This window comes from Bactrocera tryoni, unplaced genomic scaffold, assembly GCF_016617805.1.
Source record: "Bactrocera tryoni isolate S06 unplaced genomic scaffold, CSIRO_BtryS06_freeze2 scaffold_25, whole genome shotgun sequence".
NCBI classification, from domain to species: Eukaryota; Metazoa; Arthropoda; class Insecta; order Diptera; family Tephritidae; genus Bactrocera; species Bactrocera tryoni.
In genome coordinates this window covers 25,595,423-25,615,187 of record NW_024395977.1, presented here as the reverse complement: position 1 = coordinate 25,615,187, position 19,765 = coordinate 25,595,423, and the positions used below count along the sequence as shown (strand labels likewise).

The 19,765-nt window shown below is 39.9% G+C and overlaps 1 protein-coding gene across 1 annotated transcript; it reads right to left on the bottom strand.

Moving 5' to 3' along the window:
- Nucleotides 1-265: 265 nt before the first annotated feature.
- Nucleotides 266-19,312, bottom strand: LOC120780824. The gene is made up of 3 exons (XM_040113068.1): nucleotides 19,307-19,312; nucleotides 646-1,251; nucleotides 266-583 (listed from the first exon to the last, which is right to left on the bottom strand). Exons 1-3 carry the CDS (start codon nucleotides 19,310-19,312, stop codon nucleotides 266-268), a joined length of 930 nt encoding a protein of 309 aa, XP_039969002.1.
- Between the last annotated feature and the right edge of the window lie 453 nt (nucleotides 19,313-19,765).

Here is a 19,765-nt window from a genome sequence, read left to right as displayed (position 1 = left end):
TTCGTCAATTTTTGCCGCTTTTTTCCGGCCTTGTCACGCAGATCTGCGGCAACCTCAGGCGATGTCAAAATCGTTGACTCCATTGTCTTGCGGCCACGTTTTGATTTCGGCGCAGGTGTGCCCAATTTCAACGGGCCAACCGATTTCAATGCATCACGGAGCTGTGGAGCCGAAACAAGAGACAACGACGATGATGCAGCACCACTTGTTGAAGCTGGGGCACTTGTCGATGCCTCCGACGTTGACACCTCCTCATTCGCAGCAGTCACAATGGCATCACCAGAGGCAAGAACTCGACGTTGATTGTCGGCGTCTTTCTCTTGTCACCGAACAAATTTTCGCCGCTCAGTTCCGAAGCGACAAAGTCAACTTCAGTGAAAATTTGCGGGTTGAACGGGTAGATGCCAGTTGTTCGGAAGCCGGATTTGATGGTTTTCGGCGTTAACATAACATCGAGGCACTGATCGACAAGGAGCGGCACATGATGCAGATCGAAAGTGACACCAATGTTGGACTTTTTCCTTGCATCATGCTTCACGGTCATCATGCCTTTAAACGGTGCAAATACCGCAACATATAGCGGCTGCATTTTGTCGGAAAAGGCATTTCGGCGGAAAAGACAGCAACGTGATGGTATGATCCAACGCCAAATCTATCGCCTCGATCGATGGTTGGCGAATCGGCATTAGCACCGGTGTGCTTGATGAAATGACGCATGAATTGAGGGAATACGTCAGAGTTCATGTAACCAGAACCGTTCGCAACACCAACAGCGCCATGACTCGCATGAGTCATAAAAATCTCTTTCATGTTGACTCGAGGAAAGAGGAAGAATGGCGGTATAGACTGGCCACTAGCGCTGACGGCCAAAGCCAAAGACACATTGGTGCCTTTTTCGGCAGATGTTGATGAGCCGACCTGCTTTTGTCCTTTGCGCGCGATGGTTTTGACAGGTCTGGTTGGCACGGTCGGGCACCCGGTTTCATCCATGTTCCATATTCGGTGAGGTTCAAACGGCGTCTTACCGAGAACGGATGATAGGTTGGCAAAGAATGCATCGACATTCTCTTTGTTGAATCGCTTCGCACGACTCTGTTGATTGTCGTTCCATGGATCCAGATACGACGCGCCAACTTTCCGAGCAAATTCATACGGGAGCTTACGAAGCTCCATCAAACTAATTCCATAGTTGATGTCGCTGGCCTGGAGAATGTAGCTTATCAGCGCCTTCTTTTGTTCGATGTTGAAGATCTGAAATAAAAAAAAATTATTTATTATTCGATGAAAGAAAAAGAAAGAAACCAGCAGAACTCACTGTTTTTGTGCCCATCGTCGTGCTTTCAGCCAGCAAATTCTTCATTACATCGGCATTGGCAGTAGTAACGTCGATGCTCGCACCATCAAATGCTGCAATATAACGCATCAGGTTGGTCCTCGGAATTTTGTGTGCAGTCGCAGATTGTCGAACGCTGTTGTGATGTATTTTCACCGACTTGATCGCCTCCAAAATGTTGTCGAAATCAACAATTTTCTCTGTTTTGGGATAGTACCGCGGCATAATGACAAAAAAAAATTTTCGGAGCACGAAACTATCAGGAAATGTTGAAAAACTATTGTGTTGTTGAAATTCTGCACGAAAAATCACTTATACACGTCAAATATATGAAGTTAGCATGTCAAATGTAAAAAACTATGTGGCCCGACATTCCCCAAACGCTCATATTTGCAAAATGGCGGTGGATAATGAACACAATGTAAATTCGTGCAAAATTTCTTTTGTGTGTCGAAGGCTAAAGGCTCAACTAATATTATAAACATATTTACCTGGATGAATTTATTGGAAAATGTGAAAAAAAAATCAACTGTACACAGAGTTGAAAAAAAACTTTCGGAGTGTCGAATTTCTTTTTGTTGTCGCAGAGAGGTTATAACACGTGTTCACAGCTCGAGTGCTATATAGAAACTGAGCTTAGTATGAGACGAGCCGATGACAGTTGGTTGCAGCTGTCAACCTATACTAGGGAAAAAAATATCGGGATTCCCCCCGGGCCCAACATTCCCCTACTAAACTTTACAAACACAAAGAACAGATAAACCGGGCCCGTAACCCCCAAAATAAATAAATATAAATACACCAAACATACGGGCGCGAACTTAAAAACATAAATATACCTACAAACAACAATACGCAAAAGGAGCCAGGTGGAAGGAAAAAATAGGAATTCGCAAGGAAAGGGGCATACACGTACATACATATTATATGTATGTTAATCTGAAATCAAAGTGAGCGTATTAATTTCATCTTATATTTAGTATATCCGTATACACATACATACATATATACATATATTTTAAGGTACGGTTTTCCTAGTTAAAACTTAGCGAAAATCAGCACCCAAACAATACTATAAAATTCAAATTTAGTCAAGTACATATGTATGTATATTAGGGTGTGTCATTCTGAGGCAACCTTTTTTTTCAACTGAAAAGCAGGCTAAAAACTTTAGAAAAGGTGAAAAAAGTCACTCAAAAGATGAGCTCTTAATATTAAGAGGTGCCTGTTTAAAATTTTCTATTTTCCATATAAATTATATGGAAAAAAATCGAGTTTTCTCGTAAAATAATTGATTTTTCGAATGTCAAGAATCGATTCTTAATCGACTTCGACTACTGAAGATCGATTCCGAAAAATCGATTATTTTACGAGAAAAGTCGATTTTCGAGTAGAATCGGAATCGAGTTTACCATCCCTACTGGCAGCCATCGGGTGCACATATAATAACCTCCGCACAATAACCACCAAAAAACAATGATTTTTTTTCCATGTAATTTATATGGAAAACAGAAAATTTGAAACAGGCACCTCTTAATATTAATATTAAGAGCTCATCTTTTGAGTGACTTTCTTTTTCACATTTTCGAAAGTTTTTAGCCTGTTTTTCAGTTGAAAAAAAAGGTTGACTCAGAATGACACACCCTAATGTATATATTCTATATCATTTCATATGCACATATGTACATGTATGTATATATCCTTGAATATATGTGTATCTATTTACTTTGGTCCAACTCCAACAAACCAAAAATTCAAATATTTCTTCTTCTTCTTAACTGGCGTAGACACCGCTTACGCGATTATAGCCGAGTTAACAACAGCGCGCCAGTCGTTTCTTCTTTTCGCTACGTGGCGCCAATTGGATATTCCAAGCGAAGTCAGGTCCTTCTCCACTTGGTCCTTCCAACGGAGTGGAGGTCTTCCTCTTCCTCTGCTTCCCCCGGCGGGTATTGCGTCGAATACTTTCAGAGCTGGAGTGTTTTCATCCATCCGGACAACATGACCTAGCCAGCGTAGCCGCTGTCTTTTAATTCGCTGAACTATATCGATGTCGTCGTATATCTCGTACAGCTCATCGTTCCATCGAATGCGATATTCGCCGTGGCCAATGCGCAAAGGACCATAAATTTTTCGCAGAACTTTTCTCTCGAAAACTCGCAACGTCGACTCATCGGTTGCTGTCATCGCCCAAGCCTCTGCACCATACAGCAGGACAGGAATTATGAGCGACTTATAGAGTTTAGCTTTTGTTCGTCGAGAGAGGACTTTACTTTTCAATTGCCTACTCAGTCCGAAGTAGCACCTGTTGGCAAGAACAATCCTGCGTTGGATTTCCAGGCTGACATTGTTGGTGGTGTTAATGCTAGTTCCTAAATAGACGAAATTATCTACAACTTCAAAGTTATGACTGTCAACAGTGACGTGAGTGCCAAGTCGTGACGACTGTTTGTTTGATGACAGGAGATATTTCGTTTTGCCCTCGTTCACTGCCAGACCGATTTTCTGTGCTTCCTTTTCCAGCCTGGAGAAAGCAGAACTAACGGCGCGGGTGTTGAGGCCGATGATATCAATACCATCGGGATACGCCAGCAGCTGTACACTCTTATAGAAGATGGTACCTTCTCTATTTAGTTCTGCAGCTCGAACTATTTTTCTCCAGAAGCAGGTTGAAGAAGCCGCACGATAGGAGTCGCCTTGTCTGAAACCTCGTTTGGTATCGAACGGCTCGGAGAGGTCCTTCCCGATCCTGACGGAGCTTTTGTGTTACTCAACGTCAGTTTACACAGCCGTATTAGTTTTTGCGGGATACCAAATTCCAGACATCGCGGCATAAAGGCAGCTCCTTTTCGTGCTGTCGAAAGCAGCTTTGAAATCGACGAAGAGGTGTGTGTAAAGCGATTCTCCTTTCACGGGTCTTTTTTCCAAGATTTGGCGCATGGTGAATATCTGGTCGGTTGTTGATTTTCCAGGTCTGAAGCCATTACACTGATAAGGTCCAATCAGTTTGTTGACGGTGGGCTTTAATCTTTCACACAATACGCTCGATAGAACCTTATATGCGATGTTGAGGAGGCTAATCCCACGGTAGTTGGCGCAGATTGTGGGGTCTCCTTTTTTATTCCTATCGTTGGGCCTGCTTTCGTCCGACCATATTTTACAAAGAAGCTGATGCATGCTCCTTATCAGTTCTTCGCCGCCGTGTTTGAATAGCTCGGCCGGCAATCCGTCGGCCCCTGCCGCTTTGTTGTTCTTCAGGCGGGCAATTGCTATTCGAACTTCTTCATGGTCGGGTAATGGAACGTCTGCTCCATCGTCATCGATTGGGGAATCGGGTTCTCCTTCTCCTGGTGTTGTGCGTTCACTGCCATTCAGAAGGCTGGAGAAGTGTTCCCTCCATAATTTAAGTATGCTCTGGACATCGGTCACTAGATCATCTTTGGGGGTTCTACAAGAGTATGCTCCGGTCTTGAAACCTTCTGTAAGCCGCCGCACTTTTTCGTAGAAATTTCGAGCATTACCCCTGTCGGCCAGCTCATCAAGCTATTCGTACTCACGCATTTCGGCCTCTTTCTTTTTCTGTCTACAAATGCGTCTCGCTTCCCTTTTCAACTCTCGGTATCTATCACATCCCGCACGTGTTGTGGTCGATCGTAACGTTGCGAGGTAGGCAGTCTGTTTTCTCTCCGCTGCGACACGGCACTCCTCGTCGTACCAGCTGTTCTTTTGCACTTTCCGAAAACCAATGACTTCGGTTGCAGCTGTACGTAAGGAATTTGAAATGCCGTCCAACAGTTCTCTTATACCGAGTTGTTTACGAGTGCTCTCAGAGAGCAGGAGTGCAAGCCGAGTAGAAAATCGTTCGGCTGACTGTTGTGATTGCAGTTTCTCGACGTCGAACCTTCCTTGTGTTTGTTGGCGTGCGTTTTTTGCTGCACAGAGGCAGGTGCGAATCTTGCCCGCAACAAGATAGTGGTCCGAGTCGATGTTAGGACCTCGGAGCGCACGCACATCTAAAACACTGGAGACGTGTCTTCCGTCTATCACAACATGATCGATCTGGTTGGTAGTTTTTCGATCCAGAGACAGCCAGGTGGCTTGATGAATTTTTTTATGCTGGAATCTAGTACTACAGATAACCATATTTCGGGCCCCGGCGAAGTCAATCAGCCTCAACCCATTTGGTGAAGTTTCGTCATGGAGGCTGAATTTACCGACCGTAGTGCCAAAGATACCTTCTTTGTCCACCTCGGCGTTAAAGTCGCCAAGCACGATTTTGACATCGTGGCGGGGCAGCTCTCATAAGCGTGCTCCAAGCGCTCATAGAAGGCATCTTTGGTCACCTCGTCCTTCTCCTCCGTTGGGGCGTGGGCGCAAATCAGCGATATGTTGAAGAACCTCGCTTTGATGCGGATTGTGGCTAGACGTTCATTCACCGGAGTGAATGATATTACTCGGCGACGGAGTCTCTCTCCCACCACGAATCCAACAACAAACTTGCGCTCCTTTATATGGCCACTGTAGTAAATGTCACAAGGACCTATTCGTCTCTGTCCTTGTCCCGTCCATCGCATTTCTTGGACGGCGGTGATGTCAGCCTTTATTTTCGCGTGGACATCAACCAGCTGGGCAGCGGCACCTTCCCAATTAAGGGTCCGGACATTCCAGGTGCATGCCCTCAAATCGTAGTCCTTATTTCGTTTGCCATGGTCGTCATTAAAAGGGGTCTCTCATCCGAGGCTTGTTGCTTTCTTTCATTGGGGGTGTTTTTTTACGTGTTTCGCCTTCTCACATTAGCTCGCCTTCGAACGGATGTTCTTAGGCTACCCAGATGATACTTGGTCAAAGACCGGAAGTAGTGAGCTGCTTGAGCCATGTGTAAAAGAATCATTTCTGGCCACTCCCAAGTGAATGGCGATCAGAGAACTTTCCCCACTTGCGTGAACTTCTACACATGACTCCATCCTCAAATATTTACTTATGACAAATTTCTGGCAGTACCCCTTATACTTAATAATGTAATAAGCAGGACTGCATACATCAATTGAGAAAGAAATATTTGAAAATTGGCTAAATGAGCACCTGACCCCCCTATTAATATAATACATCTACACCCCACACATGCACACCATACTCATTACGTCATCATTTCAACACACATACACCAATTCAACACGTAACTTTTCATCCCACACACACCAACTCAACGCATCATCATCTACACCACACCTTTTACACCACACACGAGGACACCAAACACAATGGACAAAAGGGACTGACGGACGGCGCCGAGCCTCTTTCTCGATCGATCCGTGCTCGCATACGCAACCGACCAATTTGTTCTCTTTTTTTCAATCGCATTAAAGGTGAGTGTCGCGCATTTATTATTTTAACGAAATTTACATGGTCCTTCGAGCCGTACCGGACGGCACAAAGTGGTGATAAAATAATTACGGTCACGTGGTCACGGTGGTTACGCGGTAACAAAATTTAGAAATAAACTAATTAAAACTAAACTAAAAGAAAAAAAAACGGTAGTGAAAAAGTGGAAAAAAACAGTTGTGGAAAAGTGAAAAACAACCGTTGGTGACAAAACGGGAAGAAAAGAAAAACCCGGTAGTGACAAAACTTTGGTAACTAAACCAAAAAAAAAGAGTTTTGGTGAAAAAGCAAAAAACTCGGAGTTTAAAACAGTTGAAACAAAAAAGTGAAAAAACCGTTGGAAAAGAAAAAGAAAAAAAATTTTTTGTGGAAGAACAACAGTGGTGACGGTTTAAAACAGTTAAAACAAAAGGTGGAAAGCCCGTTAGGAAAAAAAAAGTTCAAAGTGTCGAAAGTGCAGTGTGGAAATAACATATACATAGAAAATTAGAAAATAAAAAGAAAAACCAAAAATATATGCATACAATATAAAAAGTTACGGTGCACTGTGGTCGTCCCCATAGGCCAAAAATAAAAAAAACCAAGTTAAAGTTTTCGCTAAAAATGTGCCAACACTGTCTCATAATAGCTCAAACTTTTTTAATCGGCTGTTAGTTTTGTTTTGTTCCAGCTGTACTCTGCAAGAATAACTGTTTAGCATAGAGCAAAACATTTTATTGGTTTCAATGCCCTGCAGTGTAAGCAACGTGCAAGTGATGCTTTAAAACAAAAAATTAAAACAATTAAAAAAAAGATAAGGCGAATAATGGAAGTATTTAATATTGTAAATAAAGGTATGAACTATTATATTTAATTACTCAAAATGTTGTGTTAGTTTTAATTAATTAACTTAACTTTTGTAATCTAAAATTGGGTTGTATTAAAAATTTATACGTAAACAAAATTTTCACTTAGACTTTTAGTTGTGAAGTTAATCGAAGTTAACGATCAAACTTATATCGGAATATAAGCCAATATTTACAGATTATATATAGAAAATTCTAGCTGCTAGTTTTTGCTAGCCGCTGCGTAACCTTGAAAAGAACAAGGTCTCGCCGCTTTTGAGCATTTTTTTCGTTTGTGTAACTGTGCTTTATATGGTGTGTGTTGTTAATATCATGATTGTCTTTGTGCGTTTTCTTGTGTTGTTTTTTTATTCCGTTATTTGTTAATTTTCTTTTCTTAAGTTATTTATAACTTTTAATTATATTATTCTTTACTTTTTATATAGGAGCTTCTTACGAATGCGAAGTAAGCCGCATTTATATATATGGGACCTGGTCTACGAAAAGAGAGCTAACGTGCGAAAACTAGTTTTCTGGGAAAAGCTGTTAAAAATAGTCGTCAGTTTCTCGTTATCTCATTAATTGTTCTCCTTTTTTTTGACACCTAAGCCCCCTTTCCGTAAACCAGGTCACATATAATAAGTGGTGTTCCGTGACAGGTAAAAATCGAGTCAAGATTAAAAGTATATTTCAATCTGTGAAATCGAAAATAGAGAATGATGGCTATATAATGAAAGCGAAATATTTGGATCAATTGGAGAAACGCGTTAATTACTGCTGCAAGAGAATTGCAATATTTTGGAGTGACTGCAAACGAAATAAAACATTCGTTTAGAAAAGTATTCCGATTGGCTTTCGAAAAATGAATCGTTTTCATTCAATTCCGATCTACACACTTCACCTGTGCGAAAAATAGTTTGGAAGACAGCCACTTATTTGTCACGTCATATGTTCCTCTTGGCTTGTTAGTAACTGAAGATGCTTCGAAAATTATATGGAAAAATCCACGAACAGCATCCACACGATACTGTCGACCTGTGCGTTTCAATTTATAAAGAAATCAACTGAATTGAGTATCAAGAAGGAAAAATACTTTAAAGACAAAATTAAGAATCTTGTTCCGACGAAGATATGTAACTGTTGGTGATAAAACAATAAAAGTTCAGCATGTTTTGCAGCTCACAATGGTTGATGGCAAAATTTGTAATGCCTTAACCCAAACATCGTCCTCAACGCGAGGCTCACAGAGATGAACAATATTGAAAAAAGTTTAGAAAGGTAAGTTCATCAGGATCGATTTCAATTTGGATTGTCACCACTTCATGCATACATACGATTTTTTTAATATTTTGTTCATTTGTCATACAGACTTGATGTACAAGCCTGGCAAGTTCGAAGCGCCGAAGAAAAACAAAAAGTTATTGCAAGGAAAAGAAAAATGCAAAGAGAATTTCGCTTAAAAATGGGATTGATTGTCGATAAGCCGAAGATTGGTGGATGTGGGACATCGAATGATGGAAACACTGCCAGACAATTCTTCAGTAATCCTGGGTTATCTTCAGAAATTACAGGCCTAGATAAGGACCTTATTGAAAGATGTGCAACAATATTGCAAGCACTCTGTTCAGGATACAAAATTAATGTTGAAAAATTTAGGACATATGCACTCCAAATAGCCTTTGATTTAACAAGGACATATTCATGGTATTACCTTCCGCCTACAGTTCATAAGATTTTAATTCATGGACCGTCCATAATTGAAAACGCTCTGTTGTCGATTGGGGAATTGTCGGAGGAAGCTGCTGAGTCAAGAAATAAGGCCATAAAAAAATTTCATCTGCTGCATACAAGGAAAATTTCTCGAGTAGCAACAAATGAAGACCTACTAAAGCGTCTACTCCTTTCATCGGATCCTTTCATAACGGGACAACGAAAGATACCACCTAAAATTAAGTCAATTTTAAATAAATATGTGTATGATCTTTTAGAATAATATATTATACAATAATATGCTTAGTACTTGTTAAAATTACAAACAAATTCATTATTCTGTGATATGGGGACTTACGAGCAGGGTGTGTAACTTAAGGAGTGAGTTGAATGTGAACGATATTTTATATTTATTTATTTATTTATATTTTTATAGAATTTCGGAAAAAATTTAGAATTTTTATCTCCACTAGAAGTATTTTTGGCCGCTCGCTCCATACAAGCCCGACCACTGTGCCCTGGCACTTTGAGATGGATGCCTGAGCTTGCCTCATGGGCTTGCAATTGTGGTAACTCTACTCTACTGTGGGAAGTAGGTGCAATTGACTTTATAAGTTTTAATTGATCTGACATCATTGCTTTTGTGTCTTCATACTGGTCTAAGCAGTTTTCGTATTTGGCGTAAGCAGAGGATTTGAAATTTTCGGGTAGATCTGAATCATGAGTTTCTACTATTGCGTCGTATGCAGCTTGGAGGCGAGTCCAAAAATTGTCAATAGATTTATTTTTTTATTTCTAGTACCGATTCAGAGTTGTCCTGAATCGGTGAAGATGCAAATCGAGTGCAGTTTTTAATTAAGCTGTCCCTCTCAGAAATGAATTTAATATACGAAATGTTTTTCCCACTTTTTTGCTTTGTAGCACCTTGCTTTGAGCGTGTAGCTTCTGCAGGTGTACATGGACTATTGTTGTCAGTAATCATTTTTGGAATTCTTAAGAATTCTGCTTTAGATTCTTTTGAATCTGTGCTCGTTCAGAAAATTTGAATTAGTAAAATAAATATGTATTTTTTATTATAATAGAGAAATGTTGTTTTCAATAAATAAGAGTTGTTATTTCCTAAAAATAATTTAAGAACGCGCTTATCGCTTTTATTGTTCGCGTTTGTATTCACTTGCGTTTGTTTTTTTTTCACCGCTTCGGCTTATAAACTGTGAGAGCGATATTTGCAAATGCAATACCGCTTCAGTTTATTAAGCTGTGAGAGGGACTGCTTCCAAAAAAGTAAGCAAATGCAGAAAGAAGAATAAAGCATAAAAAAGAACAGATACAAACATATATATATACATAACCTCAAACGGATTATACATACATAACAAAAAGCAAATTTATATATAAACTATATATAAATACATATATTAGGGATACATATATATGTGTTATTTCCCGTATTGTATTGCGATTATATCGGTAATTAAATTTACCGTCGAGCTTTCACTAACCGTTTTTAATAAACGGATTTAATAGGTATCAGTTTTATGATATTCACTGTTGGTGCAACGATGCATACATATATATAGTATAATGATAAAAATCAAATGTGGAATAGATACACTCACTTTGATTTTCCTCAAAGGTTTTAGAGAGATGTACATTAGGGTGATTCAAAAAAAATTTTTTTTTTTTTTTTTTCAATTGGTACTCGCAAAAATAGGTTCCTAGACACCTCTAAGAAAGCCTCTCCAAATATGAGTTTTTAATTGTAACGGGAAGGTCCTCCGCCTAACGGTTTTCTATTTTTTCTTATTATCAGATAGAAAAATGTATATCTCGCTTCCAACTACTTGAAAAAATATTTTGTTAATTAGGTTTTGTAGGAAATTGAATGCTCTAAAATATGGTCTCTTATGATTTTTTCGTAAACCCAACCGTTTAAAAGATATTAACGGTTGAAATTTGACTATTTTTGGAAAAATTCTTTTTTCTTATTAATTTTTATAACTCAATGAAAAAAAATTATTATGAATGATGAAACACATAGTTTTGTAGGAAATTTACTGCTCTATAAAAATGGTTTACTATGATTTTTCGATTAAGCTAAGCGTTTTCGAGATATTCATCGTCAAACACCAATGCATATTAGGGTGGATCAAATAAAATTTTTTTTTTTTCGTTTGGTACTCTGAAAAATAGGCTCCTAGACACCTCTAAGAAAACCTCTCCAAAAATCTATTCATAATTTTTTTTTCATTGAGATATAAAATTCATAAGAAATAAAAAAATGTTCCCAAAAATAATCAAACTTTAACTGTTAATATCTTTTAAACGGTTGGGTTTACGAAAAAATCATAAGAGACCATATTTTAGAGCATTCAATTTCCCACAAAACCTAATAAACAAGATATTTTTTCAAGTAGTTGGAAGCGAGATATAAATTTTTCTATCTGATAATAAGAAAAAATAGAAAACCGTTAGGCGGAGGACTTTCCCGTTACAATTAAAAACTCATATTTGGAGAGGCTTTCTTAGAGGTGTCTAGGAACCTATTTTTGCGAGTACCAATTGAAAAAAAAAAAAAAAATTTTTTTCGAATCACCCTAATGTACATACATATATGACAGAATCGGCCGAATCGGGTGCGTGTGTGCTTTCTGTTGGTAGCAACTCCTTCCCACGTTGGCGCTTCATTACGTTGTGTGTGATGGTTCTTTCTTACTTTTATTATACCCTGAACAGGGTATATTAACATATGTACTATATTTGTAACACCCAGAAGGAAGCGTCGGTTTATTAGCTTCGGTTAACGTTTTTTCTTGTTTTATTTGTATTTAGGTTGTTATATTTATTAATATCTTTTTTTTGAGTTCGCGCCCGTATTTTATTTAGTGTTGGTTTGCGCGCACTTTTACTTCTTGGTTAATAACTTTTTTTTGTTTAATCGCAATTTTGTGCACATACAATTTGTTTGCTTTAGTATATATATTATTTCACTGCACTATTTTTGTTTTTTGTCTCCACATTTTTCGTTATGTCATATATGTATGTATATGTATGTACGTAGATTTATGTATCACTTTTTTAATATATACATATATGTACATACATATATACATTGTTTCACCATGTGCCGTTCTTTATGGCTCGAAGGACCATGTATTTTCCACGAACTCACCCTTTTTGTCCACTTCAAATTCGTGTGTAATTCAAGCACTCACCTTTTCGGTCACCACAAATTTCTTTAAATGAGGAAAAAAGAAACGAATTTCCTTAAGTATATACGCGTGTATATTTATTGCTTGTTTTTTCTTGTAGAATTATTAGTGCTCGCTTTGTAAAGTTGTAAAACGTAGTTATGTGTTTCCGAGATAAAGTGGATGAAGATAAAAGAAAACCTTTGATGCCCGTGTCCCTTTTTTCCCTTTGGTGTATGGGATCAGATGGTGTGATGTGGTTGGTTGGTGTACGTGTATGTGTGTGACGATATGTGGTGCTCTCATGAATAACGTGGAATGTGGGTTGTAAGCGCTGATGGTGAGTATGGTGAAGGTGCGTGTCAGGGTTGTGAGATTGAGTTGATGTGGTGTATCTGTGGATGTCGGAGCAGGATGCTAATTTATACAACACCCAACCTTTAAGCGATTGCAAATTATTACATATTGGACTTTTAATATATGGCGAAACTACTCAAACCCTTTTTTATGATTTTATGGTTACTATTGGAGGACGGGGTCACGCAAGTGAGGAAAGTTCTCTGATCGCCATTCACTTGGGAGTGGCCAGAAACGATTCTTTTACATATGACTCAAGCAGCTCACGACTTCCGGTCTTTGACCAAGTATCCTCTGGGTAGCCTAAGAACATCCGTTCGAAGGTGAGCTAAAGTGAGAAGGCGAAACACCCCTGCATAGGGTTGTGCGCTGGGTTTGGGACCCGCCACGTAAAAAGCTCACCCCAATGAAAAACCAACAGCAGCCTCGGATGAGAGACCCCCCTTTTGATGACGACCATGGCAAACGAAAGAAGGACTACGAATTAAGGGCATGCACCTGGAATGTCCGGTCCCTTAATTGGGAAGGTGCCGCTGCCCAGCTGGTTGATGTCCTCGTAAAAACAAAGGCTGACATCACCGTCGTCCAAGAAATGCGATGGACGGGACAAGGACAGAGACGAGTAGGTCCTTGTGACATTTACTACAGTGGCCATATAAAGGAGCGCAAGTTTGGTGTGGGATTCGTGGTGGGAGAGAGACTCCGTCGCCGAGTAATATCATTCACTCCGGTGAATGAACGTCTAGCCACAATCCGCATCAAAGCGTGGTTCTTCAACATATCGCTGATCTGCGCCTACGCTCCGACGGATGAGAAGGACGATGTGACCAAAGATGCCTTTTATGAGTGCTTGGAACGCACTTATGAGAGATGCCCCCGCCACGATGTCAAAATCGTGCTTGGCGACTTCAACGCCAGGGTGGGCAAAGAAGGTATCTTTGGCACTACGGTCGGTAAATTCAGCCTCCACGAGGAAACATCCCCAAATGGGTTGAGGCTGATCGACTTCACCGGGGCCCGAAATATGGTTATCTGTAGTACTAGATTCCACCATAAAAAGATTCATCAAGCTACCTGGCTGTCTCCGGATCGAAAAACTACCAACCAGATCGATCATGTTGTGATAGACGGAAGACACGTCTCCAGTGTTTTAGATGTGCGTGCGCTCCGAGGTCCTAACATCGACTCGGACCACTATCTTGTTGCAGCCAAGATTCGCACCCGCCTCTGTGCAGCAAAAAACGCACGCCAACAAACACAAGGAAGGTTCGACGTAGAAAAGCTGCAATCACAACAGACTGCCGAACGATTTTCTACTCGGCTTGCACTCCTGCTCTCTGAGAGCACTCATCAACAACTCGGTATAAGGGAACTGTGGGACGGCATTTCAAACTCCTTACGTACAGCTGCATCCGAAACCATTGGTTTTGGGAAAGTGCACAAGAACAACTGGTACGACGAGGAGTGCCGCGCCGCAGCGGAGAGAAAACAGGCCGCCTACCTCGCAACGTTACGATCGACCACAACACGTGCGGGATGGGATAGATACCGAGAATTGAAGAAGGAAGCGAGACGCATCTGCAGACAGAAAAAGAAAGAGGCCGAAATGCGTGAGTATGAAGAGCTTGATAAGCTGGCCGACAGGGGTAATGCTCGAAAATTCTACGAAAAAATGCGGCGGCTTACAGAAGGTTTCAAGACCGGAGCATACTCTTGTAGAACCCCCAAAGGTGATCTAGTCACTGATGCCCAGAGTATACTTAAATTATGGAGGGAACACTTCTCCAGCCTGCTGAATGGCAGTGAACGCACAACACCAGGAGAAGGAGAACCCGATTCCCAATCGATGACGATGGAGCAGACGTTCCATTACCCGACCATGAAGAAGTTCGAATAGCAATTGCCCGCCTGAAGAACAACAAAGCGGCAGGGGCCGACGGATTGCCGGCCGAGCTATTCAAACACGGCGGCGAAGAACTGATAAGGAGCATGCATCAGCTTCTTTGTAAAATATGGTCGGACGAAAGCATGCCCAACGATTGGAATTTAAGTGTGCTATGCCCAATCCATAAAAAAGGAGACCCCACCATCTGCGCCAACTACCGTGGGATAAGCCTCCTCAACATCGCATATAAGGTTCTATCGAGCTTATTGTGTGAAAGATTAAAGCCCACCGTCAACAAACTGATTGGCTTCAGACCTGGAAAATCAACAACCGACCAGATATTCACCATGCGCCAAATCTTGGAAAAGACCCGTGAAAGGAGAATCGACACACACCACCTCTTCGTCGATTTCAAAGCTGCTTTCGACAGCACGAAAAGGAGCTGCCTTTATGCCGCGATGTCTGAATTTGGTATCCCCGCAAAACTAATACGGCTGTGTATACTGACGTTGAGTAACACCAAAAGCTCCGTCAGCATCGGGAAGGACCTCTCCGAGCCGTTCGATACCAAACGAGGTTTCAGACAAGGCGACTGCCTATCGTGCGACTTCTTCAACCTGCTTCTGGAGAAAATAGTTCGAGCTGCAGAACTAAACAGAGAAGGTACCATCTTCTATAAGAGTGTACAGCTGCTGGCGTATGCCGATGATATTGATATCATCGGCCTCAACACCCGCGCCGTTAGTTCTGCTTTCTCCAGGCTGGACAAGGAAGCACAGAAAATGGGTCTGGTAGTGAACGAGGGCAAAACGAAATATTTCCTGTCATCAAACAAACAGTCGTCGCACTCGCGACTTGGCTCTCACGTCAGTGTTGACAGTCATAACTTTGAAGTCGTAGATAATTTCGTCTATCTTGGAACCAGCGTAAACACCACCAACAATGTCAGCCTGGAAATCCAACGCAGGATAACTCTTGCCAACAGGTGCTACTTCGGACTGAGTAGGCAATTGAAAAGTAAAGTCCTCTCTCGACGAACAAAAGCCAAACTCTATAAGTCGCTCATAATTCCCGTCCTGCTATATGGTGCAGAGGCTTGGACGTTGTCAACAACTGATGAGTCGACGTTGCGAGTTTTCGAGAGAAAAGTTCTGCGAAAAATTTATGGTCCTTTGCGCGTTGGCCACGGCGAATATCGCATTCGATGGAACGATGAGCTGTACGAGATATACGACGACATTGACATAGTTCAGCGAATTAAAAGACAGCGGCTACGCTGGCTAGGTCATGTTGTCCGAATGGACGAAAACACTCCAGCTCTGAAAGTATTCGACGCTGTACCCGCCGGGGGAAGAGGAAGACCTCCACTCCGTTGGAAGGTCCAAGTGGAGAAGGACCTGGCTACGCTTGGAATATCCAATTGGCGCCATGTAGCGAAAAGGAGAAACGACTGGCGCGCTGTTGTTAACTCGGCTATAATCGCGTAAGCGGTGTCTACGCCAATTAAGAAGATAAGGTATACTATTAAGACAACTGACTTTTGATCTTTTAATACTTAATAAGGTTAATTAAGCCTGTTAGTTCTCAATTAATAATTGTTTTCAATCATTGGGAATTGAAAATAAATTCTACTATGCATCACATTGCAAAACGTTTCATGATATATATTTAAATTTCGAATTTTCTTTGATTGTCATTGTTTTACTTTTTTTTAGGAATCTTGAACGGCGGCAACAAATCCCTCCGTTCACATATATTTTTGGTATAATTTCAATCTGACCGTTTCAGTCATTCCAATTGCACAACATCAAAACCTACCATATCCGGTCAACTGTCAAAGTTTAGTAGGTAAGCGGTTCTCACATTTCCAGTGACAGGAGAGTTTAGCATCTCTTTATCTCTGACAAAGTTTTTGCGGCAATACTGACATTGTACACAAATTAAAGAGCGGAAATTTCCTTCATATCGGAATTGTACAGTTGTGTGAACAAAAATAGGTAAAAATATTTTGCAGGTTTTAGAGTTTCGCATTAATATTTGTTTTTATTTGCGCTTATTTGGTGGAAAATTCTAATCACTGTTAGGAAAAAATTATATAAGTTATACTTGTATCTAAAAACAATTTTATTGAATAAGAAAATATCACATTTTAAAACTTCACAATACCATATTGTTGTTCTTATTTTGTTCACACCAATGTATATGTGATAAAAGTGTTATGCAAGGCAGTTGTATCTACATATATAAGAAAGAAAAGATACTTGTGACCATAATATATATTTCCTTTTAACATATTGCAGTTCCATTTAAAGGAAATGCTTATATAAATATATGATTTGTATTATTTTCCAGTTTGGTCATTTTACCAAAATATTCAAAGAAGTGAGATTTTTTTCTATAATTGTTTTATTAAATTTTAAAGATCTAAGTTGCCTCTGGAAATGTATTAAAATAAAAATACCCTCTTTAGAAAGGGGACTTGCACTGATCATTTCACTTTATACATTACAATAAAACAAACTGTATAAAATGGTCTGGAGCGTCAACAAATCTCTTTCTGTTTTTATGTGGTTAATTTGAGTCTAGTCGCTCAACAGCTGCAGTTACGCGAGTACAAAATAAATAAAAAACAAGTAAGGAAGGGCTAAGTTCGGGTGTCACCGAACATTTTATACTCTCGCACGATAAAGTGATAATCGAGATTTCATTATCACTCATTTACATATTTTTCAAATACCGTATTTGCGTAAAGTTTTATTCCGCTATCATCATTGGTTCCTAATGTATATATTATACAGAGAAGGCATCAGATGGAATTCAAAATAGCGTTATATTGGAAGAAGGCGTGGTTGTGAACCGATTTCACCCATATTTTGTACATGTCATAAGGGTGTTAAGAAAATATTACATACCGAATTTCATTGAAATCAGTATAGTAGTTCCCGAGATATGGTTTTTGGTCCACAAGTGGGCGACGCCACGCCCATTTTCAATTTAAAAAAAAAGCCTGGGTGTAGCTTCCTTCTGCCATTTCTTCCGTAAAATTTAGTGTTTCTGACGTTTTTTGTTAGTCGGTTAACGCACTTTTAGTGATTTTCAACATAACCTTTGTATGGGAGGTGGGCGAGGTTATTATCCGATTTCTTCCATTTTTGAACTGTATATGGAAATGCCTGAAGGAAACGACTCTATAGAATTTAGTTGACATAGCTATAGTAGTTTCCGAGATATGTATAAGAAACTTAGTAGGGGGCGGGACCACGCCCACTTTTCCAAAAAAATTACGTCCAAATATGCCCCTCCCTAATGCGATCCTTTGTGCCAAATTTACTTTAATATCTTTATTTATGGCTTAGTTATGACACTTTATAAATTTTCGGTTTCCGCCATTTTGTGGGCGTGGCAGTGGGCCGATTTTGCCCATCTTCGAACTTAACCTTCTTATGGAGCTAAGAAATACGTGTACCAAGTTTCATCATGATATCTAAATTTTTACTCAAGTTACAGCTTGCACGAACGGACGGACGGACAGACGGACGGACGGACAAACAGACATCCGGATTTCAACTCTACTCGTCACCCTGATCACTTTGGTATATATAACCCTATATCTGACTTTTTTAGTTTTAGGACTTACAAACAACCGTTATGTGAACAAAACTATAATACTCTCCTTAGCAACTTTGTTGCGAGAGTATAAAAACAAGTGAAGTGAGCAACACCAACAAAGGCAAAGCAGAAAAGACAAAACAGCGCAGCAGCTATCCCAGAAGGACAGCAACAAACAGAACAGTGGTGAATTTGACATAGTTCGAAACCAAAGTGAAAGTGAAGTAGTTGATATAGATCAAATAAGTGCTTGTAAATTTTTATTTGTAGTTTTATTTAAATTCAGTAACTAGAACAAATCAATTTTTGTTTGTGTACGTACTCGAAGACTAAGCGTGCAAGTGCATTGGGACGATTACCCAGCAAGCCGTATTCCAAATAAATTTAAACGAAGAAAAGGCTTTATTAAATTTATTAATTTTTTTTGCTCTTTCGAAAATTTACGTTTCACAACGAAACAAGGCACTACCTATCAGCAACTCAATTTATAGTTTGTCCGTAATTGGTTCTATAACTTTTAAACTATTTACAACATATCTGCACATATATTTTAAATTTTAATTTTAAAGTTTTAGATCCGATTTTGTGCAACATTTTTGCAGTTCCGGTTCAATTTTCAAATACAATGGAATCCATCAGAGCCTTTACCAGAGCTGCAGACGATCTACTGGAGTTTGAGGAGTCTTTTGATCCAACAGTAAACAACCAAAGTGCCTACTCTCTCGAATAGGCTTAAATAGTCAAGAAGCTGAACTGAAATCTCTGTGAGCAGAGGTAAAGTCAGAATACAAGTTGTGTTTGCCAAAGGTGGATTCTTCCGACACAAACTTAATTGACAACATTTAACTTAAATAGTCAAGCTGTTACCACGCTTATGTGTGTTGCGCGGCCTTGATGGGCGAACACATGCACAACCTCACGGCATTCAACCAAAGCCCAACTACAAATTCTACAGTGATTCAACCTGAACGGTTGCAACAAACTGCAGAGCCCGTGACGTATTCCATCAACTTACCGCCATATGATACAGAAATATTCCATGACGATGTTTTACAATGGCTCTCATTTAGGGATCTATTTGCAGCCATTTATGGGAATAACTCCAGGCTATCGCTATCAGTGGAAAAGTAATTCCACCTGAATCAAAAAACCCTAGGTGAGACGAAAGCGCCTCTGACGAATGAGGGATTCGCATTGGCTCGGAAAAATTTGTTGTGCAGATATGAAAACAAGCGAGTGCTTATCAACACCCAATTAAATTTATTCACAGCGGGAGATAAATAACTGCATTTCAGCTTTACAAATACACCAATATATTGAGCGCGGATGCCATATTTACGTATTTGTGTTCTATCCGACTGCCTAACTATACACTGTCGCTTTGGGAACAATTTTTGGATTCGAATTCAGAGATCCCAAAATGGACTGAGTTACAGAAGTTTCTAACCAAACGGGTTAAAATGCCTAAGATTAA

What these genes read in the sequence shown, in the direction of transcription:
- LOC120780824 (XM_040113068.1), bottom strand. An exon ending in ATCGAGGCGATAGATTTGGC is followed by an intron (nt 584 to 645) that starts GTTGGATCATAC and finishes GACAAAATGCAG; the next exon opens with CCGCTATATGTTGCGGTATT.